The following is a 24,492-nucleotide window of genomic DNA, read 5'->3' on the forward strand; positions in this document are numbered from 1 at the left end:
TGATCAATTTAACTCATTCCTTAATAAAGCTACAAAATATTGTTAAAGCAATCGACCTTTTTACTTTTGATCACCTGAATAAAGAAATACTAGATTAAAACTCATCCTTATTCATTCTATATTACTTGAAGAGGCAAGACATCACTCAAGTAATATATACATATATTAACAATAAAAAAAAGTGTTTCAAAATACTAGTAAATTAAAACAAAAACAAAGCAAGTAATTTCCATATCAATTTTATCCTAATTTAAATTTGCAGTGATCCAAGATTTCAAGTTAAAAAATAATAACTAAATATAAGATTTAAACTCAAAACTAGTTTTTATACTTCAACATCAAAATTGGACAACAATTCCAAAAATATGCACATTACTCATCATAATAACATTAAATCAACATTACAAACAAAGATACACTTTATGTCAATTTAATATTTATTTTTAATTGATATTAAACAAATGAAATTGTATAACAGTTCAATTTTTTTACAGTGGATAACAGTTCCATTTTGATTTTTTTTTCTTTTCTTCAGTGCTCAATTTTTTACAATGCTTTAAAAAAAACTAAATCCACTTAAATTTAATTTATATTTGAGGAAAGTTATATATCAAAATGAAAAATAAAAATGAACCCGGTTCTTAAATTTTGCATTGAAAACTTCATTTCAAGATTAAATTAAAATTTTATCACTGAAATCTCATGTTGATTAACGAACTTCGATTCGATTTCTTTTACAGATCACAATTATTTTTACAAAGAATAAATTTGAGTCGAATTAGATCACTGTGAACGATAAAATTCAGCTAGAAATATTTAATTTAATTACAATTTAAAATAAATAAAAATGAATACAACTATATGCTTAAACTTGGATCAAACTCAGTACACATGTTTAATCTTGAACAACTGATGGTAATTTATTTTTTGAGAGAGTAAGAATGAATTTATAAATTAAAACATACCATGGTAGGTAAAAAAATGTCAGCTACAAGATAAGGTACACATAAACACATGTTTTTTTTTTTTGCTCTGGTTTGCATGTGTTTGTAGTATGACACGTGGGAGTGTGAGTGAGATATTTAATTTTTTGGTGTACTGGTAGTAACAAATAACGAGTACCTACTTTACTCGGAGTCGAAGAAGAAGGTTCTATTAAGTTCCCTATGATATCCTATTTCGTAGTATCTTTCTGGTGGCTGTTACTAACTATGAAACCGAGTGGCACTGTGACATGCAGGTCCCACGTAAGGGTTATCACGTAATTATGGTTCATTCATAAGGCTAATTCTTACCATGCCTTTTTATTTATTATAAATACATGTCATATCATGATATGATGTAATGTTAGATTAAAATCACAGAAAGCGCTCACTGATTACCAATCCATCGTTTTTGGACTCCACACAAGCCTCAAAAACCCTCTCTCTCTCTCTCTTCAAAACCACTCTCTTCCTTACCACGAATCTCTGCCAAACAACACGTAACTCAACATATCAACCTGAGACCTGTCTCTGAATCTGAGCCTTGTTCTCAACAAAAGGTATGTTCTTTTTGTTCTATCTCTTTAAGGTTGGTGAGAGGGCATGTGTTTTTTCTTTCTGTTTATGTTGGACTTTGATCGTGTTGTTTGTTTGAGAACCAGTTTGACTAGAGTTAATCTGGGTTTGTGTTATAATCTGCTCAAACTTCTGTTTCTATCTATTTTTCAACAGTCAAAACTTTCGGTCTGATTTGTTGTCTGCAGAGATGTTTCTTGTTTCTTGTTTCTTGAGCATTTTAGTTCCATTTCTTTGACATGAAGGTTGTGGACGCGCTTAGACCGTGTTTGCGGTGGTTTTGTTCTAACATCCGGCTTTTAGAGCACTGTTATTTGTGTTTAACTGTTATTTTCTTGCCGACTCTGTTAAAAAACTACTTTCTCTTTATTTTGGCAGTTACTTGCCTTTTTCTTATCCTAAAACGTTGTAGAATTTACCACTTTTCTTGGAATATATGAATTTTGTTTTATATCTAGCAATATTATGCTTCTCTCTCTGTTTCTTTTTACTGGTGATTTTCTTGCTGAGCTAGTGGGTTTCAATTTTGATAGTCCTTCTTCTGTGTAAAGTGAATTACGTCATAGCTTACATGATCAAAAATAAGTTCTGAGGAAAAATGAATAAAACTTGTTTTTGCCTTGCTATATAATCTGTGCTTTTGGTTGCTAAAGGTCTTCTCTGGTTTCTAATTACATAACTATTATTAGTTTCACCAGTGGATGATTTTTTAAAAGGTAATGCTGATTTCACTCTATAAGATATTGAGAGTTTTGACAGCTACACCTCCTTGTTATATGAAAGAAATCCTTATCAGAGTGCGCATCTGTTTGGCCTTATCTTTACCCTTTCTTTTGACCCTTTCTAAATTTGACTCACTTTGAGTTTGAATCTCGTGATTTCTAGAGCAATTGAATGGTCCTCTTCCCTTTTCTAATTAGCTTTCCCTTCCTTTGTTTTGTGGGAAAGAATTCTAAAATAGGAAAAAATAATTAGTTCTTTCTTTCTTTTGCACCTCTAGAAGTTGCGCGATCCTTCCAAATCACAAGACTGGGATATGTTGCGTGATTGCTACAAATTGTTCTGTTGCGGTGTATTGTAAACATGATTCATTACATACAAAAATATCCTTGATTTCTTGTTTTGAGTATGAAAAGACGAGTGAGCATTTAAAACTCTTCCACAGTGATTAAGTCCTTGCAGCCCTTCATTTAATTAGCGTCTTAATTGCGCCTGGAGTGTTGGTGGTGGTGGATCCTAGCATGATTTTAATTTTATTTCTCTACATGGAAACATTCACAGAAACTCCTCGGTGGCCTGAAATCTTTTTATTATAGATTGCCTCATTATGTGGTTTTCTCTGCTACATCTTCATTTATAAGACCTGGATTTGGCAAACTGTTAAAATTTATTTCTCGCTTTATTTAATCAACATTAAATCAACGTTGACAATTTATCCTACTATGCAGGTTGTAGACAACAATTTTTTTCTGATATTTAAAGCATCTGCAGCCATCAAAATGAAGATTGACCATCCAACAAAACGGAAGTGTAGAGCTTTAAGCATTTGAGGAAGGGGTAATCAGGAAGAGCTAGGAAGCATTTTTACAGCTGCAAATTTTGACCATCATTATTCTAATCAATATCTCTCCGGTGAGCAAATAATTTCCTTTTAGATGCAAACGTCCCAGAAACACCCAACTTCATCTGGTATCCATTTATACCACCAGCCTGTGCAAGACATCGATTCCTACACTCGTTACCAAGTATTGCAAAGCAATTCTTGCCATGAAATCCATGATAGCAGCAGTCAGGGAACCACTATTTCATTTGAGCCCAGCAAGGAGCAATACTTTACCCTTGAATCATCCCCACAAATCAATGATCTCATAGGTTGTGATTCTCCTTCCTATGCTAGTGTATCGTCCAATTCCAATAGGAGTCCTTTTTCTCCACATGCTTCTCATTCATACCATTCAGATCAGCATCAGTCCTCTGACAACAACTATGGATCACCAACAAGTGCAAACTCTAGTGCTGATGAGAGCTATGAGTTGAAGCACAAGCTTAGAGAACTTGAGATTTCATTGTTGGGGCCTGATTCAGATATTGTTGACAGTTGTCAGTGTTGCTACAAGGGAAGCCACCACGGAGCATCTCCAATGGCTAAGTATAATTGGGATCAGATTGTAGATATGATTCCAAAACTAGACTTGAAAGAAGTCCTCAGTCGGTGTGCACAGGCTGTATCTGATGATGATATTGAAACAGCGGTGGGATTTATGAATAAAGTATTGCCAAAGATGGTATCAGTAGGGGGTGATCCAATCCAGAGGTTAGGGGCCTACATGTTGGAGGGTCTAAGAGCAAGATTGGAGTCTTCAGGGAGCCTAATCTACAAAGCCTTGAAATGTGAACAACCAGCAAGCAAAGATCTCATGAGTTACATGCACATCCTGTGCCAGATTTGCCCATATTGGAAGTTTGCTTACGTATCTGCCAATGCTGTCATTGGAGAAGCAATGCTAAATGAATCAAGAATTCACATAATTGACTTCCAAATTGCACAGGGCACTCAGTGGATGCTGCTTATTCAGGCTCTTGCATCTCGTCCAGGTGGACCACCTTTCATTCGTGTAACTGGTGTCGATGATTCCGAATCCTTTCATGCAAGAGGTGGAGGACTTGAAATTGTAGGAAAACGCCTCTCAGATTATGCCACATCTTGTGGAGTGCCATTTGAGTTCCAAAGTGCTGCAATGTCTGGATGCGAGGTTGAACTAGAAAACCTTGTAGTTCGTCCCGGGGAAGCTCTGGCCGTGAATTTCCCTTTTATTTTGCACCACATGCCAGATGAGAGTGTGAGCACAGAGAACCACAGGGACAGGCTATTAAGACTGGTGAAGAGCTTGTCACCCAAGGTTGTGACCCTTGTTGAGCAAGAATCCAACACCAACACTTCCCCCTTTTTCCAAAGGTTTGTTGAGACCTTCAGTTATTACAGTGCTATGTTTGAGTCAATAGACGTGGCCCTCCCCGGAGAGGATAAGCAAAGGATCAGTGCAGAACAACACTGTGTGGCTCGTGACATTGTTAACATGATAGCTTGTGAGGGGCCTGAGAGGGTGGAAAGGCATGAACTGTTCGGGAAATGGAGGTCAAGATTTTCAATGGCTGGTTTTGCACCATGCCCTTTGAGTTCCTCAGTCACTAATGCAGTTAGAAATATGTTAAGAGAATTCAATGGAAACTATAGGCTAGAACATAGAGATGATGCACTCTATCTAGGATGGAAGAGAAGAGCCATGTGTACATCTTCTGCTTGGAGATGTTACTGACTCACTGTCATAGATATATCTATATGCATCTTCTCCTTCTTCTTTCTTTTCTTTTATTATCAACAGGAGGACTAGCTAGCAAGATAGTTAGGTATATTTCGAGAACTTTTCCTTAAACGTTTCTAGAAAAGAAAAGAAAAACAAATAAATTAGTTTTAATTTTTTTATCCTAAAAAACTTTATAAAAAAGACTTTATTTATATTGCATCCTTTTAACTTTTGTGGGTTACACAGCAGAGTCTTCGAACTTGTTGTGCATGTCAATACTAGAATCAACGAAAAAGAAAACTCAAATAGTTATCAAAACGGCCTTTTCTTTTGTAGTTTTAGAGTTGAAGCTTTTGCTCATTTTGTTCACAACTTTTTCTTTTACTTCATTTAGTTATTTATTTTTATCTAAAGAAAGGGAAGAGATGTTAACCAGAACACAAAGAAAAAGAAGAAACACAATATATCGTTATATTCTTAGAATAATTCAGTTAATACAAAAATTGTTCAATTTATTTATTTAATACAAAGTTTCTCTCAGTTCTAAAATTGAGAGGAGCCAAAGCAAATTGTGGAGGAATTTTAGTTATCTCTGTTTTCCTTCCCTTCTATTTAAAATGTTATTAAACTGAACTAGAAAAACTTAAAAAAAATCTCTACAAGTAAGCATTATAGTAAACTTTAAAAAGCTGGTTAAAATATCAGAAGTCGTGGACAAAATATACCTAACCATGGTTTTAACAATTTCCATTTTATTGGGTATAAGATGATAATCTTTTGAAAAAGCAGTTTAATAAAAAAGTTAAGTCAAAGAATTTATGATGCCAAAACATGAAGGATCTCTGATTCGTTTCCTGCCATGTAAAATCGTGTTGCAAATTTATTTTTCAATCATTGATGTTGACTAATATTATTATAAAATAGCTATTTTAACTTCATTTTATGTGGTTAAATTAAAAGTACATTAGACTTTTAAGATGTTGATATCGACCTAAATAAGCATATGTAAGCGGTAATTCATTAAAGACAATACAAATTTAAGGCCTCGTTTGAAGATTTTTGTCCATAATATATCCAATTATTGAAAATTCTTTATCCCTTCTCTCAACATAAATTAGACTTGTAAAAACAGGTTTGGTTTAATAGATTGATTCAAAAAGTATACAAATTGAAGTAAATTAAATAAAAAAAATATGATATAAATTAAATCGTTTTTTTTTGTTCAGTTTCACCTATAATCTAAATATACTTAAAACAATTTAAATTATTTTTCTTTAATTTTTATAATATTTTAAATTAATAAATTTTCCTTAACTTTTAAAATACGTGAATGTTCTCTCTCTTCATATTTAAATGAAATTTTAATAGCGATTGTTTATCATCACAGAATTAGAAAAAATCAGTAAAAATAATTAAATCATTTAAATTTAACTTTATAATAACGATTTTTACAACGGGAAAAAAATTAAATCCAGTTACTGTAGTGAAAATATATTAAACTGCTTGAGAGGAGCTTATCACTGGACTATATCATATCAAGGCCTGTAAAAAAAACGGGGCAAGACTATTACTAAAACATATTTAGTTATTTAACTGAATATAACTAAATATTTATTGTTGTTGTGATAATGTATTAAAAATTTAACCATTATGAGCTAATCAAATTAATCTTATAGGTTATTAAAAGATAAATTTATGTCACACATTTAAAGGTTTTGCTGCAAAGTTGTAATTGGATTTTACGGAAGTGACATTATTAGATCATAAAAATATGTTTATAAAGAAATTAATCATTAACTATTGGTAGACTTTTATGTAGGTCAGCACATCATGTAAATCAAATTAAGCCTTTTTAAAAAAAGTCTTTATAATAGACCAGTCATTTATTTTTAACTAAGATAAAACTCCAACTTAAATTACTTAACCTATTTTAATCTACATTTGCATTTTTCTAAATTAGAGAATTATGTTCACCAATTCGAAAGTAAAAAACCAAAACCAAATTTCACTAAAATTACAGAAATTAAAACTAAATTTGATTGAAAATTATAAGAATTAAAACTATGGTCAACTTGTAGATAGTTTGAAACGGATTTTTTTTTCCTCAAAACTATGGAACACAACTTTTTGAATTAAAAAAGAACCACTCCGAGTGAAAAACAAATTGTATCGTCAAATAAAAATTCCATTTCAGAATAACAACATTGATCTAAATTTAAAAGATAAAAAAATCCAAAGAAGTATTTTAAAAAATGAAAAGAAAGTTGAATGATAAATAAAGGATGAAAAAAAAATAGATATCATGAAATATTAAAAGAAATTATTTCCAACTAAAGAAATTTAAATAATCTCTCCTTTTTTCGGGTTTTGTCCTAAATTTAAACAAATAAGATGAGGCATGTTGGACCTTGCATAGTTTGAGATTCAGGTTTGGAACCATTGATTTGGCAAATTCTCCATTGAACCGTTATTATGGGACGCAGAAGCAAGGGAGGTCCACGAACCTTGTCATGCAAATCTCAAGCAAAAAAGAAGAAAAACAACAACACTAATTAATTAAATAAAGAACACTATTTTTCTATCATTCACATCCCATGTTTCGTTTCATTTTAATGCATTATACCAACAAATTGTTTCGCTCTATCTCCCCAGTACCAATTCATATCTGCACTGACAGGTAACCAATGTCTTCTTTCCATATTTTCATTTCCCAACAAATAATACTAACCCTTTTCAAGTTCTTAAATTCCAATTATATTATTAGCCAATAAAAACATGTAATCTAGAAACTCAATGTTCAATTTTGATAAATGACCCTCTTGCTATTCCATGTCTGATGCTAGCTTTCATGAATTCTGTTCTTATTATTAGATAAAGATAACAATGCCATATATCATCCACATGAAATGTGCATGCATTATATTTATAAGTTTCATCTTGATACAAAACTCTCTTCCTTTTTTTTTGGTTAGGAAAGTAAATCATTTTCAATGTTTTGTTGAGGATGAAGCATTGTTATTCACCCAAAAACAAAGAGGAAAAGAGAAATGTGGGGTTTTAAGAAGAGAGGTTACAAGGGTGAGTGAGTGAGCATGGAGGAGTTTTCAGGAAGGGGAGAGTTAAGGAGAATGCAGAGGGAGCAAGAGAGAGAGAGGAGGCGCATCCGTGACAGGCAGAGGAGACAATCAATGACTCAAGAACAAAGAGAAAGACATCTTGCAAGGCGCAGGAGAAACTATCAACTCAGAAGACAAAGAGCTGCAAATGCTCATCTTCCATACACTTCTTTTCCTCCATTTCAACCTCCAGAATCAAGTGCTTGTGAAGCCAGCACCAGTGATGAGCTTCAGGGTTTGCCTTCTCCAACCTTTGCAGAATATGGAATCTTTCCTCAAGTCATTTCTTTCCCTCATCATGACCTCAACCTAGGACAACAAATGTTAGATATGGGAACCAAAGTAGTTGAAGGTGATTATTCTTATGTTCACATTACCATGTTTTTGTTTTTGTTTAAGTTAACAAATTCATGTTTCATTTTTTTCCTTATGCTGTAATGCAAACAATAGGATCATCAGTCCCATTGGAATGTTTAGTTTGTAAACCAGGCAATTCACCTACGAGGATGCGACTAAATCATGTCAGAGGTATTGCGCGAAACCTGACACATTTAATCGTTGATCCTCCTTGTACTCGAGAAGTACTAGCTAAGGAACATCAAGATGTATCAGTTGGTAAGTTTGGTGAGTGGTTTTAATGGAAAAATATCTTGTTAGCACCTTTAAGTGTTATTGTTTTGATTGTTCAGGTAGCACAACAAAATCATTGCGTTTGAATTGTGTGAAACGTCTTGCCCGATCCAAAAATTCTCATTATAAAGAGAGTGCATATCAGAAGGACCTTAAGTTTCCAGCAGAAGGGTTCAATTACTTGCCAGCAGGAACTTCATAGTCTCTTCTGATATAAAATTATTGTTGGGTCAAACGTATATTCCAAACAGTTGCTGTGAATATAATTGATGCATGTAGAAAAACTATACATGAATGTAATTTATGCATATAGAAAAACTTAACTTTGAGGATTGAGTAATATTTTTTTGCTAAAATAATCATATCATAGATTTCAGGTAGATGTTTGTTAGGACAATGATAAATGGTGATAGATTTTACATTACTCTGTTTTTTTTATTGGCATGTTCTTGTTATATTAGATAAGTACAAGATAAAACTTTGTTTTTCTCTCCCTACTCTTACTTTGTCATAAAGTTGAGACTGGTTTCAATTTCCGGGTTCACACTAAAGAATTTAACCAAAGCCTAGTAACATTCTTTCACATTATGCAATTTTTTTTAACAGATTTTGATGTTATGCATTCCCTTCATTATTTTTTCCCTTCCATTCCTTTCACTTCTTGTAACATTTTAACTTGAATCAAACATTTAATGGAGAAAATGGCTAATACATTGAAGATTAGTTTGTTGACTTGTAAGTTTTTAAAATGCATAGTTTAAAATTGAGCTATAGTTATCATCTTAAAATTGTGAAGCTATTAAATGAACATGATGAGGAGATTCAAAAAAGAAAAAAATATATTTATAAAGAGAGCGATATTTATGATAAGAGTTTTTTTATAAATGAAGTTTTGTGTAAAGATATGTTTGATATAAAAAGAGGATCATGAGAGTCAGTGACAAAAAGATCCTATAATGCATTATGTTGGGATTGACGAACAAGAAAGGATGACTCGTGTTGATCTCGATAAGTAAAATTATTTTGTAGTTATTGGAATTATTAATGAAGACTTTGGATGTTATCAACAAACAATAAGATTTTGATTAAGAGGAGATTATTAGAGATGACTTAACAATATTATTTGTAATCTAATAAGGTTGAGGTTGAAATGTTTGTGTAATATAAGGTGGGAATGAGGGTGTTGTGGATAATAATTTCTCTCACATGATTTACGAAAACTTGTTTTAAAAAATAAAAAAGATGAAGTGGCAAAAAGTAATTACAAGATAATAAGATTTATCTTTATAATCGAACCACTTTAATATTGTCACCTTGTAAACTATCGTCTCTTAATATTTTTCATGTGTTTTGTTCTTAAGGTGTTGATTTCAAAGAGAAAAAAGAAATATGTTTAAAGTGGTAATTTATAGTAAATATAAAGATTAGTGAAAGTAATAATAATATGAAAAGAATAGATTTTATAGCTAATTATTATATTTAACTATTGATTTATATATTAAAACATTCCCATTAGCATATTAAATAAATATTAAAGATTTAAAAATATTTTAAACTTTATTAGAATAAAAAAAATTATAATTTATTGGAATAACATTACCTCGTTTCATTCTATTTTATTTCATAGAAGAAACTAGTATTTTATTTTTGAAAATGTTAAAATATTAATGTTCTTTATAAATTGTTGAAAGAAAACAAAAAAATATAACGAAAGACGCTGAACAAACGGCGCATAACCATTCTATTTTTAACATTAGATTTAAAAATAGATGGAATATGATTCAACAAACCTTTTTACAAGAATTATTATTTAAGAAAAAAATATTTTGTATAAAAATTAAGTTAACTTATTAACAGAGAAATTTTTTCATATAATTTTTTTAATTTTTAACAAATTTAAATTTAAATGTTTTATAAATAAATTTGTCCAACTAGATAAATATATAAGCTATATTTAAAATATGGATACTCATAAAATGTTAGAAATAAGGAGGTTGGGAATTTTTTAAAAGCAAACTCACAAAAATATGGCTAACAATAAGTATAATATATAAGTGTTTTTCGGAAAAAGAAAGATAGCGTACAAAGATAACAACTATAATTGTACTGCAAATCAATTTATATAAATTTTACTAATAAATTACTATAAAAAATGGTTACGTTTTTTTAATTATATTTGTTCTGTAAATTAAAGATGTAGTTTTGTTTTTGTCAACTGAAATTTGTTGTAGAAGAAAGAGGGAGGCCCATGGGCCCAAATGACCAAAGTGTAGTATTTATAAGCAAAATCATCCCTAATTCCAAACCACGCTTCAATAGGCATAGCATGGGAAACTCTCTTCTAAACCTAGTTTCACTCTGGTGCCGCCTCCCTCTCTTTTCTTCAATATTTCCGTTACCTTTATGATGTTCTGAATCCAAAATGTGGCCGATGAGGATAACAGTTATAAGAAACACCATCTTTCGGGACTGAATGGCTCATAAAGCCTTGCTGTTATTCTGCAATTCTGAGGCTATTTATTATTGTTATTTTTATTTTTTTCTTATGATTTTTGTTTTGTGGAAATGACTTTTGATATAGGGATTGAGGGTGTTGTGGATTTCTTGGGTTTAAAATCCTGTTCTTGTTTTCGTGATCCTAATTGAAATTTTGGTTATTGATTTGTAATTTGTTGTGGTGAGGCTGCATGTACCAAGGGAAGGGTGGGAGCTAAAAGCTGTACCCTTGATCTTGAATTTGCCATTGCGGCTGTAGCTAAATCAAACCCACTTTAGAAGCTAACTGGCCGGTCGTTGTGATTTCCTTTTGGAGTCTGTCAACGGATCTGCTTACCGAGCTTCTGACATTCTCAAACCCACTCACTTCAGTTTTTAGTTCTTTTTTTGTGCTTTTTGTTTTGTGATGAGAGGGTGAGAAGAGGAAAATAAGTTTCGGATTACGCTTTTTTCGAAGATCCCTCTCTTACATAAAACACCCAATGGTCACTTTCCAGGCAATCTGCCTTGATTTTCCAGCTGATTGCGTCAATAGGTGCCTACAAAAACATACTGTGTTTTTCTTTTCCTTTTAATTTTCACTGAATAATCGTTTCAGTCGGATGCTTATTGAATTTCTTCTTACCAAGCTGCTCCAATAAATGTTTAACCTAACATCAATCGTTCTATTTACATAGCCAGTGTCAATGATGATAACATTCACCAATACCATCTTTCGGGACTGAATGGCATTTCATGCCTTGCTGATATTCTGCAATTCTGAGGCGTTGGCTATGTAATAATATTAAAGAGGATGATATTTTTGACACCTTCTCCATTTTACACCCACAATATAATATTAATATTTACAACATAAAATTTTTAAAAAATAACATAATATTAATATTTGTAACAAAAGATAATTTTAAAAATAAAAAATGTGCTTAAATAAAATAGAAAATGTTAAAATGTTTTCAATTTTTAAAAAATTAAAATATTAATATTTAGTGAGGTGTTGAATGGAGAAAAAAATCATTTTTTATTCCATAACTACATTAGAATTTCTAAAATAATATTCTTATTTTTAGTTATACCCATCATATAAATTTAGGGTTTAGGTCCCCTCATATAAATTTCACCAATCTTAGCATATAAATTTGAATAATCTTAGCATACTTTTGGATTCTGAAAGACTCAGCGTAGCACATGAATGTCTAACCTTACAAAGAGACTATTGTTATCGGGAAATAAATAAAATATCCGGCACTACACAAAGAGAGGATATACACCCATAACAATGTCATATTTGGTACCAAGAATGAACTCGTGAGATTAATAATAAGAAAGATTTAAATACAAAGAGTTAAAGAATGTTAACATGAATATAAATGTACTTAAATAATAATTAAGTCAAGACACCAACGGTCAGATCTATATTTTTATAAAATGACCTATAATACATATTTTCAGTTTGGTTATTTCACATCTACCAGCCTTAATCTACTAAATACAACATAAACCAAATGATTTTTTCTTTAAATTATATTATATACTACACGCCATCGGCCTCCTTTGATCTGTTTAAATCAGGTCCATAAAATGAAGAAAAATCAATACTAGCTTCCATTTAGAGTTGAAAAATACCCTACTCGATAGTTCCTTACAATATAGATATGACACAATAATGGGAGAAATGCAACTGCTAAGAAATGTAGACCAACTTATGTACAGGAGCCGCATTCAACCTTGTGGGATTCAAGGACATGTCTTGCAGCTTCCATGGCTACTTGTCCACTGACATAGTGCTGCCGACACACTGGCATGTAGACATCAACTCCACCAATCAATTCAATCTGCTTATCCTGTGTCTTCCTCAGGGTAAACGAAGCAGGTTTTTTACATATCTCACAGGTAGCAGTTAACTTGGTTACAGAATCAGCAAGGGGAATTATATCAATAACAGAACCAAAGCTCCTCCTACCAGTAAATGCAGAAACACCATCAGCTTGATAATATAAAAATTAAACCATAACCTACTTATAAAACCCCTGGTGAGACAGCTATAGACAAGTACAAACAAATAAATTTTAGATTGAACAATTCAAGATTATGCTTGAAATTAAGCTTCATTCAAATGTTGGAATTAGCTCTAATCAGGTCGTGAAAATCAACTTTGAAGTTCCAAAAGACATGTTATGGAACAGATTTAGTTATATTCTTGATCAATTCAAAATTTTAACAGGGTCATTTATTTATACTGGAACTTCACCAGATCAAGACGTGAGACAACACCAAGTCAATTTGATTTGTTGACATCATAAATTGAGTTAACATTATATTTTGCTGTATATACTTCAAATAAATATCAATACTACATAAATATAATATTGTGTTATGCAAAACATTGTCCCTTGACTAAAAAAAAAACTATTAACATATACTTTTTTGAAGCATGTATAAGGCTTTTGAGAAAGTTAGAACATAAAAAAATAACTCAAACTCTTTTCAAAATATAATCTAATTGTTGAAACCCGAACCAATCAGAATAAAAATTTATGCCACACGAACACGCCTAACAAAACTAACTTGGCATGTCATTACAAAAGCATCTGAAAGTAGGCTTTATTCCAAATCCAACCCCACCAAACAAAATGGAAAGTTAGGCTTTGTTACCTCATGTAGTTCCCATCTAATCCTGAAACTATTACTGTTTTTCCATCATCATCAGCAGCTTGACGGCAGAATTCATAAAGGTCATCAAAGAATTGCGCTTCATCAACACCAATCACATCCAGCTGTCATCATATATCAGTGGTGAGACTCAAAACAAAATGCAGGCAGTAAACTAGTATACCTTAGACATGGAGGGGGTAAAATAAAATTATCAACAGCCACAGATCACATAGTCCAATCATATACTTACCAATTAGAATCCATGTACACAACCACACATTGACTTTTCTTCTGTATAAAAAATAAATACAAATCATTAACTACCTGTTCAGAACATCAAACTACGATACCTTCTCATAAGCATCAATTCCAAACTTCTGCTTGAATGATGATAAGTTTGTCAGTGCCCAACATGGTAATTTTGCACCATCATGTGTAACAATTGAATCTAATCCATATCTTGTATCCTTGCTAGATTTAATTACAGCTACATTTCTGCATAAAAGAAACATAAAGTTTTAACATTTACTTCGTGAATCATGATATTTCTAAACCATTCAGTGAGTTTCCTGGAAAATAATCAAATATAACAATTAAGATCTCACGTGCTATACATCGAGAGCTATCACAGCAGCAACATAAGCTTCACATATAATTCTATCAGAGTATTAAACATCAAGAATTAACTTTCCTTGCTTCCCAAAAGAGATAAAAGTATGAAACTGAAACCACTTATATCTAACAACTAGGTGTGACTCAATTGGAAAATTGCGCTCAAGATGAGCAGACTTTAGATACGTTATAGGAATTCAAAAACCAACTAGAAGCAACTCATGTTATGGCCCATGCAGGCAGGCTTAAGATCTCTATAACGATTCAAAACCCACTGAAGCTCCTTATGCTCAGGGCCAAGCCAACATTGCAATGCGGGGGGTGTGAGAGGACACCTCATTGTCTTACCAAAAAATACTTGCTTCCATTAGAGAAATTTTATACAGGAGACTGTTCTCTTTGGTAAGGGCACAACAATAAAATCATAAAAGGCAATATGTTATGAGTTCCACAAACAGTAAATTTATTTAGAACATTCAAAAAAGGTCAACTAGGTATGTTTCAAAGAGAATATAAAGAACTGGATCATACTAACTGACATGTATACAATATATCTATTCATAAATTTTGTATACATGCCTAGGAGGGGTTGAGTTTTTTTCTGCAAGGCTTGACCTCAAAGCTGAAAATATTCGACTAGTGATGACTGCAACCAATATGGCATTGCAAAAAAAAAGTATTTCCAATTCAAAGTACAAAACACATAAGGACTTTGGGCACCTGTAACACTTAAATGTACAGTTCAGCAAATTTAACTAAGGAAACTGAATTGCATCGACAAATCCTTGAGGTGGCAGTTCATACACCATATAAGAAATGTTCCCAACACTATTAACTGGAATTCAAACAATTAACCAATATTCACAGTGGAGTTGAAATACACAGAAAGCTGCATAAGCCACACCAGCGACCTAGCATAGGTATATTGAAGATCCAGATTAGAATTTCAGAATAAGAAAAATATTGTTACAGCACCAATGGTTGCAAGCAGGACACACCTATAACTCGACTAGACAATCTACATTCAACAACCAACTACTCAAGCAGAAAAATTAAGATAAACAACAAACAAACAAATACTTCAGGTAAAAGGGTGTTGCTTTTTAATTATAAAACTAAACATAAATAGAGAAGAAGAGTCAACCTGCCGTTGGCGGTTTCCAATTGAATCCGACGAAGGAGCGAGGTGGTTTTTCCAGCGAACATGGGCCCCACTATGACGTGGATCTCACCGGAGGAAGGTGGCGAGGGCTCCGTTTGCAAGCTTCGATTTTGATTGGTGCAAGTGAACTTATTGGACGAAAAGGGTGATGGGTTGAGGCGGAGAAGACGATTGGGAATTCGACGTGGGTTGTTGCGGAAAGTTAATCGAGCTGTGGATTGAGAAGGTAGTGAAAACAGAGGAAAAGGAGAGGCTTTGGAAGATAAAGCTGAAAACTTTGGGTTGAGAAGGGACTTCATGGTGTGAAGGGGTTTAAGGGTTTTGGCACTACCAACACAGTTGGAGGGAAATCTCGGGGGAACACATTCCCAATGCTAAAATCTTACCTGAACTTGTAATGTGTTTCACCATGCCTATACTCAAAATTAATTTTGAACGGTTAAAATCCGAATGGTTTTATTCTTAAAATTAATAATAAAATTAGGAGTAAAGGAATGATTTTACTCCTTCAAATTATATGTCACTATTATTATATTTATCTGCATTAAGAAACCTTAATATGTTATTGAAAATTTTCAATTATTTTATTTTATAAGTCTTCAAAATTAAAATTAACTATCTAAAATGGGAACTAATACCAAGAAAAAAAAGTTTAAACCACATATATTTTAACTATTTATATAAAGATTATTTTAATTTCATTTAAGTAGTATGTTAATGATATCTAATGTCTTAGAACTTTCTAAATCGTTTTGAACTAAGTGTATCAAATCTTAAGTCAAAGATTATTTAGGTTAGTGTATCGTGTTAACTTTAATCCAAATTTGTGAATGGTATATACTATGTTATGTATTTGACTTATACCGGATTTAGATGAGTTTTTTTTGTGTTGATGGCTATAGAAAAAGTGTTTATATAGGAATTAAAAAGAAAAAAATATGAAAACTAAAACTTAAAATATGTAATGACTAAATTAATAATTAAATATTAACTTTTTTCAATGCAAGTCAATAAATAATTAAGGTACTGTTATTTCAAAGGTATGTGTTGTATACTTACTCTATTTAGTTTTTTTTATAAAATACAAATTCAACAAATGTAATACCTAAATAGCATTATATTATTTTTATAATTATACACATAAACTTCATATAAATTAGACATCGATAATAAGTTATTTATAAGTATGAAATAGTTTTAATGCAACAGAAAAACGGTAAATTATCTTTCCCGAAACAGTTTTTCTCTCTAAAAATAATTGTTTTCCTTTTATACATATTATTGTGTTAATAGTTAAAAATTACCATGATACTTTCGTGTTAAGTCATTCATATAAAAAAAATCTATGCATTAAAATAAATTATATATTTAAATATTAATTTCATCAAATCTTATAAACTTACGTAATGAAAATTTTCAATTCATGCCTTTTGTGGAAAATGTTTATGTTCTTAGATATGGTTAGTTTGTATGCACGTTTAATTTTTAAGAAAGATTAGAAGTAATAGTAATATTATGTAATATAATAACAAAGTCAAGATGGCCGAGTTGGTCTAAGGCGCCAGTTTCAGGTACTGGTCCGAAAGGGCATGGGTTCGAATCCCATTCTTGACAAGTGATTTTAGTTTTTTAAATATAATAAATCTATTTTTCTTGTTTTTTTTTTTCACTGTGTTTTGTTGAACTCTTTTTTTTTTTCAGTTTCACCACTATTTGATTTCTTTTCTCATAATTTTCTAAAGTATCATGTTTGTTTTAGTATTTTTTTTTTCTTTCACGAATCACGAGTACTTTGTTTTGCCTTTTATTTCCAAGATAACTTCTTCTATGTTTAAAATTTAGGAGGCACCTAAACGTTGTTTGGTTTGTTCTTTTGTGAAAGTGATTTTTCTTTTTGAGCATTCTTTTTAACTTGGTTGGTTTGTTTTTGTCAATCGTTGTAGTTGCAATGCAAGTCTTTTTTTCCTACTATTTATAAGCCCAAGACAAAGAAGTACTAACTTAATACAACTTCTTTGTTGGCCTCCAAATAGACACCAAAAGAAAACCAATTTTTACAAATTTGTCCCACTTTTTCTAATTTTCATCTAAGTACACCAACACATTTATTATTTTAGTGTTTCGGTTGGTTGGTTTGTTTTTGTACAATTTTAATTGCTCTAAGTTTTCTCTTTGCTATTTGTAAGCTTAAAACAATGAAACACTCACATATTGAAAGTTCTTTGTTCGCCTTCTAAGTAAACACAATTTCAAAGTCATTTTTCCTTATATCAAGCATTCTTAATTTCAAGAGAATGGAGAAGAGAAATATATTAAGAAGTTACTTTAAATTTAATTAATTATCACAAAATCAATTTTTTCTTTAGTCAATTTGAGATATTCCGTATATATCTGTCACATCAAAGCATGCACAAGTTGTATGTGAGATTATATATTTTTTGATGGTCCAAAAGTAGTTTAATACATGATAGTAGGGGACACACTTCCCAAATCCCAAAAGAAAAAAAAAAGTAATAAAAAAAAAAAAAGAAAAATAGTTGATTTGAAGTCAAAAGGGTTTAACTACAAACAAAGTGATTTTTTTTAATTAAATACTAAAACAAAATTCAAAATAATCATAAGCAACACATGAAACAATGTGGTTTAATAAAGATAATTAAAGTTCAGAGTTTCATATTTCTTGCTTCGTAGTATTGTACCTGAAAGTGTAAAATTAAAGGATCACATCACTGTAGTAAGAACTCGGATTTTAGATACTCAAACAAAAGAATATTTTGTTTTTGTTACAAACTTAGTATCTCTTTTTTTTCTTCTACATTTTTACACACACACAAAAGAGAGTAAAAGATAACATTTAAAGTTATGTGATGAGGGGTCCTCTTTAAATTCCGAGTTACCTTTTAAATGCTCTACGGCAAGAATTATAAGTTGTTTCTGAAATGTCTTTGTCAACAACCATGTCTGCAAATATGGTTGATTAATACCACACTTTATTTCCACTTTCAGTTTATAAGTAGCCACAATTCACAAGTTAAAAACCCCTAATGTACACATATCTTGAAAAGTGGGGACAATAGTCATGTTATAACATTAATTAATTATACCAAGTTCCAATTCATTATCTTTTCGCAGGGGACCAACCATTCAATGCTTTTTGGTAGAGGGGAAATGGATAAGATAAGAGACAAATAAATGAGAAAAAAAATTCAAAATGTGTTTGGTGAAAAAATATTAAAAATTTGACTTTATTATTTATTTTATTTATCTTCTATTTACATTTTCCTATAAAACGGATTCTTAATTTAGATACACACGTGAAACTTATGTTATGGTGTGTCTAGATTTCTAACTATCATTCCCATCTCAGAAAATTATCACATCGAAATGCATTAACAACAACCAAAAGTTGCGTTTTCTTTTTACATTTTAAAGAAATTATAAAAATGAATAGATTTTTCACAACTTAGATTAATCATATCTAAAAATATGACTACTTTTTAAATAATACAAATTGTATTTTGAACTATTTTTTTTTTTTAAATTAAGTTATGCGAGACTTTAACCATTTTTAATTAAAGTTATATTTTAAAACATAATTTCAAAATTTTAAAAAAATTATTAAAAGATAAAGTCATATCCTAAGATGATAAATGGGTTGAAAGTCAGCAACAACCCTTATCATTAATTATCTTAGTGTAACTTTTTGAATCTATAAGTCTATACTAACTCGGTAAGACTAACCAGTCCATCCAATGAATCATGGATTCTGGTTTAATTTTTTCAAGGCATCTTTCTTTATTTTTGATTTTTTTAAAGAAAAAATTATGCTTTTAAAATTAAAGTGATTGTAGTCAATGTTTTATATAAAACATTATTTACATTAATTTCTTTATACACATTCATTGAAATTGAAATATTGTTGATAGGATGAATTATCAATTTCAATCATAAACCTTTAGTGTTTTATGATTTTGATGGATGAGTGGCGAGTGGAGATAAACAGATAGAATTGGTCTGTTTTGCCACTCTACTAAAACATTGGTTACAAAACTTATATATAGTAATAATGATAATTTATTTAAATTTTTTAATTTGAAAAAATAACTCTGAAATGTGAAAAATAAAGTCAATGGTTGCTTCAGAGATCCACGTGAGACCTTAATGGAGGTGATCCAAAATACACCTATAGTTTCTGCTGCTTTAACATTGCATTAACGTCAAACTACATTTTTTTTTCAGGGATCTCCCTGAAAAAAAATTACTCCTTGGACCAAAATAATAATATTATCTAGAAGAAGCATAAAGGGATGAATATTAAATTCATTTTATTGAATATAATGAATATGTTTGCTTCTATTAGTAAACAATAAAAAGAGAATATTAAAACTCATTAATACAAGAATAATTAACTTTAGTATATTGATAATACTGTTATAAAGTTTTACTAACTTAATTATTTTTATATATATAATTAAGTTAAAATAATTTAAAGATTTTTTTTATGAATATATATATATATATATATGTATATATATAATTATGTTTAAATTAAGTTATATTAAAAACTGTAGCGAGTACTATTTGGCTTGTAAGATCATTTAAATAGTTTGTCAATTTTTTTGGTGAGAAATGGTCCCGTGAGATGCTTGTTTTGAACTTCAAAACCAAAGATGGGAGTTACGAGTTCACTCTATTCTTTTACAATAGTTGTTTAGGATTCTTATTTTCTATAATAACTCTTTAAGGTTTTTACCTTAGTCAACACAAAAATTTAATTTTTGTATTTTAAGTATAACTTTAAGTAAACTATCTATTATTTTAGGACAATGATACCTACACCAATTTCATTTTTGACACCTAAAAAATACGTTATTTTATTAGAATATAATATTTTATTTTAAAGAACGGTATGTTTATTTTTTATTATTAGAGTGTTAAAGAATATGTTAATATCAAATTAATATTTTCCTCCTTTACTTTTCTTATAACATGTGTCGTTATTTACTTTTCATTCAATTGTCTGTATAAATTTGGTAAAGTCTATTTAGTGACCCATGTCACAGAACTTTAACTCCAGCAGGGTTTCGGCACTGCATGAAAACTGTTTGACTTGGAATCGGAGAAGTTCCATATACGTTATAGGGTTATTAATTATCAATTAATTTTCCTTGAAAACCATGCTCATCTTCTCTAGTTTTACATATTTCATTTTGAGTTTTTGACATGCAGTTCACTTCCATGCATCATCTGTAACCTGTGTATGTTTCAAGCAAGATGGAGGAAAGAGTAGCAGACAAGACCGAGTTCACAGAATGCTGGCATAGGACAACTGAATCACCTTACATCATGCGCCTTGCTTTATCTGCCGGCATAGGAGGTCTTCTCTTTGGTTATGATACAGGTTAATTACACTAAAAACACAAGCCTTGTTCAAATCATCTTTAGTATGTGTTGGATTCAGCTTGATTCTGAACGAAATTGATTTAATAATTAAAATATTTCTTTAACTTGAGACAAATCTGTGAGATAGTTTTCACAAGCAAACATGCAGTGAATGGTCATGGAGATGTTGCTTTGATCACTTTAGATGACATTTGTTTTGACCAAACTACTCACATGCAGGGGTGATTTCGGGGGCCTTGTTATACATCCGTGATGAATTTGACCAAGTTGACAAGAAAACATGGCTCCAAGTTAAGATTGTTTTGCTTTCTTCCGCTTGAAACTAATGGGGGTGTAGAGATTGATTGTTTTTATCCACTGTTCTGCAGGAAACCATTGTAAGTATGGCTGTGGCAGGAGCTATAATAGGTGCTGCATTTGGAGGTTGGATGAATGACAAGGTAGGGAGAAAGAGATCTATTTTGGTGGCTGATGTTGTATTCTTTCTTGGTGCTTTGGTTATGGCTTCTGCGCCTGCTCCATTGGTGATCATTCTGGGAAGAGTTTTAGTTGGTTTGGGAGTTGGAATGGCATCTATGACTGCCCCTCTATACATCTCTGAAGCTTCCCCAGCCAAGATCAGAGGTGCTCTAGTCAGTATCAATGGTTTTCTCATCACTGCTGGCCAATTTCTGTCTTACCTCATCAATTTGGCATTCACCAAGGTACACATATACACATGCAATTTGAATGGCACGCAGTTTTGAAGTTCATTAAACCTGAGTAAAGGCATTTTAAAAGGGTTATTTTGTGTCATCAATTTGATTTATTCATTTCAGGCTCCTGGAACCTGGCGTTGGATGCTTGGGGTGGCAGGAGTCCCTGCTGCGATACAGTTCATGTTAATGTTGTCCCTTCCTGAGTCTCCTAGATGGCTCTACAGACAGGTAATGCTTTTTGTCAAGCAACATGTTTTCCCTGCCATGCCATGAAAATTGAAATTTTCTGCCATTCATTTCAGAGATTCTTAATCTACAAAGAGTCTGTTTTCTTTCGGTAAGAAATAGTTGCTGGGTGACTGGTTTGAGTGTCATGCATAATTAAAAGTTTAATTAAAGTGGAACTTATGTTTTAGTCAATTTTTAACCGAGTTAAATCAATAATTTGCTTTTAATAAATCATGTTAGGCATCAGCTTTAGCTTTCAAACTAAGTTGGACTTCTAAAACTTCAACCATCATTTCTTATCACATCAGAGTTAAATTAACAATTTGGTCCTCGTGTATTACAATTTTTTTTATGTAATACATACATAAAAAGACATTAGCATACATAACCACAGAAAATCCAATACCATTGTACACTATGCTCTATCACAACCAAAACAGAATCACTTAATCTTTCTCATATTTCACATGCGCAGTACATATTCAGGTTATTTTTGAGCGATCTCAATTACTAATTGTGATGTGTGTATAAAGTACAACTAAATTAACTTGCATTGAGCATGGCTTCAAGTCAAACCGTGAACGATTAACAAAAGTCACAAATATGTCCTCAATTTTTCATAAATTTATCATGTGAACAAGTCGGTGACTTCTGATCCTGTATATTTCTAGTGAAGTATTTAATTTGTTTTCCACAGAACAAAGAAGAAGAGGCAAAGCACATTCTGTCAAAAATCTATCGTCCGAGTGAAGTTGAAGAGGAAATGAGAGCCATGCAAGAATCAGTTAAAACTGAGAGGGAAGAGGAAGGTCTGATTGGGCACAGTCTAGCACAGAAACTGAAGAGTGCGTTGGCTAATGATGTAGTTCGAAGAGCACTGTATGCTGGAATCACTGTCCAAGTGGCTCAGCAGTTTGTTGGCATCAATACCGTCATGTATTACAGCCCAACCATCGTTCAGTTTGCTGGAATCGCCTCCAACTCCACAGCTCTTGCACTTTCTCTGGTTACCTCTGGTTTGAACACTGTTGGCTCCATCTTGAGCATGGTTTTCATTGATAGATGTGGAAGGAGAAAGTTGATGCTTACATCCATGATTGGCATCATACTTTGCCTCGTAACTTTAAGTGCCATATTCAATCTAGCAGCTCATCATGCTCCTGCCATCAGTAAGCAGGACACCGTTAGCTTTGGTGCTAACTTTACATGCCAGCCTTACACAAAGGCCCCAAATTTCTCCTCGTGGAACTGCATGCACTGCTTGCAAGTGGACTGTGCCTTTTGTGCTAGCAGTGAGAGTGATGTAAGTTGTACTAACGTAGTTTATCTACAGATTTCTTTTATCTTTATTTTGATACTGATTAGAATAAAGATTTCTACATTTTGTCTTTATCTGGCAGGTTCTTCCTGGAGCATGCTTGGCAGGAGATAAGAGAATCAGAGGAATTTGTGGTGCAGAAAACCGTGTATGGTTTTCTGAGGGTTGTCCAAGCAAATTTGGAATTGTTGCTGTTGCAATACTTGGACTGTATATAATAGTGTACTCTCCTGGGATGGGAACTGTGCCTTGGGTTCTGAACTCTGAGATTTACCCACTGAGGTTCAGGGGTCTTGGAGGGGGTATAGCAGCAGTTTGCAACTGGTGTGCCAATCTGATTGTGAGTGAGTCATTCTTAAGCCTGACAAAAGCTCTAGGCACTTCTGGCACATTCCTCTTATTTGCAGGGTTCTCCCTCGTGGGGCTTGGGGCCATCTATACATTAGTGCCTGAAACCAAAGGCCTTCAGTTCGAGGAGGTTGAGAAATTGCTTCAGAAAGGCTTCAAACCTTTCCCATTTAACACAAAAAAGGAGGATAACCAAGGGAAAGAACAAGACTTGGCTTAGTGATACTGTCACATCTTTTATTCTAGAGACAAAAAGAAGCCCATGACTTTATTTTATTGTATTAATGTCCAAAACTAGTCATCAACTTGCAACTTATTTGAATGAACTGTGGAAAATATTATAATAAATATATAACGTTTATTTCATTAATTTCTATTTTAAAAATTATTATGAGAAAATTAAATTTATGCTTAGATGTGTTAGTTTATAAGTATTTTGGTATTTAGATGATTGCTTATTTGCTTTTATTGTACGAAAAAAATATTTTTAGGGAGCTACTAATTTTACACTCAAACGCGTCCTACCAACACTATTTGTTTTATTGATTTTGTATTACTTAACATTATCAATCGAATAAGATTCTCAATCTATATTTTTCCTACTTTTTCTTCATGGGTAGTTACCTAAGGAATGCGTGCCTAGGAATAACCATTTTCCTTATTTTTATGTATTATATTTCCAAACAACTCTGAGGCATTTGGTGTAAAAATGATAGTTGTGTCTGGGCTGTTAAATAAATGTTCAGGCTATAAACCCTGAGTCCAGTTTGTGAAAACATTGAGGCACTTTGTTGGGAATGCTGGAAGGAGATCAGACAGATATAAGAATTTGAATTTGATTTTGCTTTACAAAAGAAGGAGGGGCGAGTATAATCCATCCATTTTGAACAGAAAGAGGATAAAAGTGGTTTTTATTTAGTCAAAATATCAAACCATCCTTAGTGTACAACTAAGAGGAATTTTTT

At 31.8% G+C, this 24,492-nt stretch overlaps 3 protein-coding genes and 4 non-coding genes across 8 annotated transcripts; 6 read left to right on the top strand and 1 right to left on the bottom strand.

Annotated features, from left to right (window-relative positions):
* Nucleotides 1-1,224: 1,224 nt before the first annotated feature.
* Nucleotides 1,225-5,083, top strand: LOC137832155 (scarecrow-like protein 13). The gene is made up of 2 exons (XM_068640180.1): nt 1,225-1,543; nt 3,008-5,083. Exon 2 carries the CDS (start codon nt 3,215-3,217, stop codon nt 4,874-4,876), a length of 1,662 nt encoding a protein of 553 aa, XP_068496281.1. The 5' UTR covers nt 1,225-1,543; nt 3,008-3,214; the 3' UTR covers nt 4,877-5,083.
* Nucleotides 5,084-11,035: 5,952 nt separating this feature from the next.
* LOC137833762 (small nucleolar RNA SNORD96 family) lies at nt 11,036-11,126 on the top strand. The gene has a single exon (XR_011084821.1). It is a non-coding gene; the product is annotated as a small nucleolar RNA SNORD96 family (small nucleolar RNA).
* Nucleotides 11,127-11,356: 230 nt separating this feature from the next.
* LOC137833793 (small nucleolar RNA snoR109) lies at nt 11,357-11,459 on the top strand. The gene has a single exon (XR_011084840.1). It is a non-coding gene; the product is annotated as a small nucleolar RNA snoR109 (small nucleolar RNA).
* Nucleotides 11,460-11,786: 327 nt separating this feature from the next.
* On the top strand, nt 11,787-11,874 carry LOC137833763 (small nucleolar RNA SNORD96 family). The gene has a single exon (XR_011084822.1). It is a non-coding gene; the product is annotated as a small nucleolar RNA SNORD96 family (small nucleolar RNA).
* A 616-nt stretch (nt 11,875-12,490) lies between these two features.
* Nucleotides 12,491-15,946, bottom strand: LOC137832156 (thymidine kinase a-like). Its single transcript, XM_068640181.1, has 4 exons — nt 15,515-15,946; nt 14,109-14,253; nt 13,759-13,880; nt 12,491-13,062 (listed from the first exon to the last, which is right to left on the bottom strand). The coding sequence occupies exons 1-4, from the start codon at nt 15,829-15,831 to the stop codon at nt 12,807-12,809; spliced, it is 840 nt and encodes a 279-aa protein (XP_068496282.1). The 5' UTR covers nt 15,832-15,946; the 3' UTR covers nt 12,491-12,806.
* A 1,119-nt stretch (nt 15,947-17,065) lies between these two features.
* Nucleotides 17,066-17,146, top strand: TRNAL-CAG (transfer RNA leucine (anticodon CAG)). The gene has a single exon. It is a non-coding gene; the product is annotated as a tRNA-Leu (tRNA).
* A 3,418-nt stretch (nt 17,147-20,564) lies between these two features.
* Nucleotides 20,565-23,897, top strand: LOC137832158 (inositol transporter 4). 2 transcript variants are annotated; one of them, XM_068640186.1, is made up of 7 exons: nt 20,565-20,675; nt 20,762-20,933; nt 21,155-21,225; nt 21,304-21,639; nt 21,754-21,861; nt 22,559-23,164; nt 23,262-23,897. In XM_068640186.1, exons 2-7 carry the CDS (start codon nt 20,807-20,809, stop codon nt 23,745-23,747), a joined length of 1,734 nt encoding a protein of 577 aa, XP_068496287.1. In that variant the 5' UTR covers nt 20,565-20,675; nt 20,762-20,806; the 3' UTR covers nt 23,748-23,897. The 2 variants fall into 2 exon arrangements, with proteins under 2 accessions (XP_068496287.1, XP_068496286.1); XM_068640185.1 differs by having other exon boundaries at nt 20,587-20,933.
* Nucleotides 23,898-24,492: the final 595 nt, after the last annotated feature.

Source organism: Phaseolus vulgaris, chromosome 6, assembly GCF_000499845.2.
Source record: "Phaseolus vulgaris cultivar G19833 chromosome 6, P. vulgaris v2.0, whole genome shotgun sequence".
Lineage (NCBI taxonomy): Eukaryota > Viridiplantae > Streptophyta > Magnoliopsida > Fabales > Fabaceae > Phaseolus > Phaseolus vulgaris.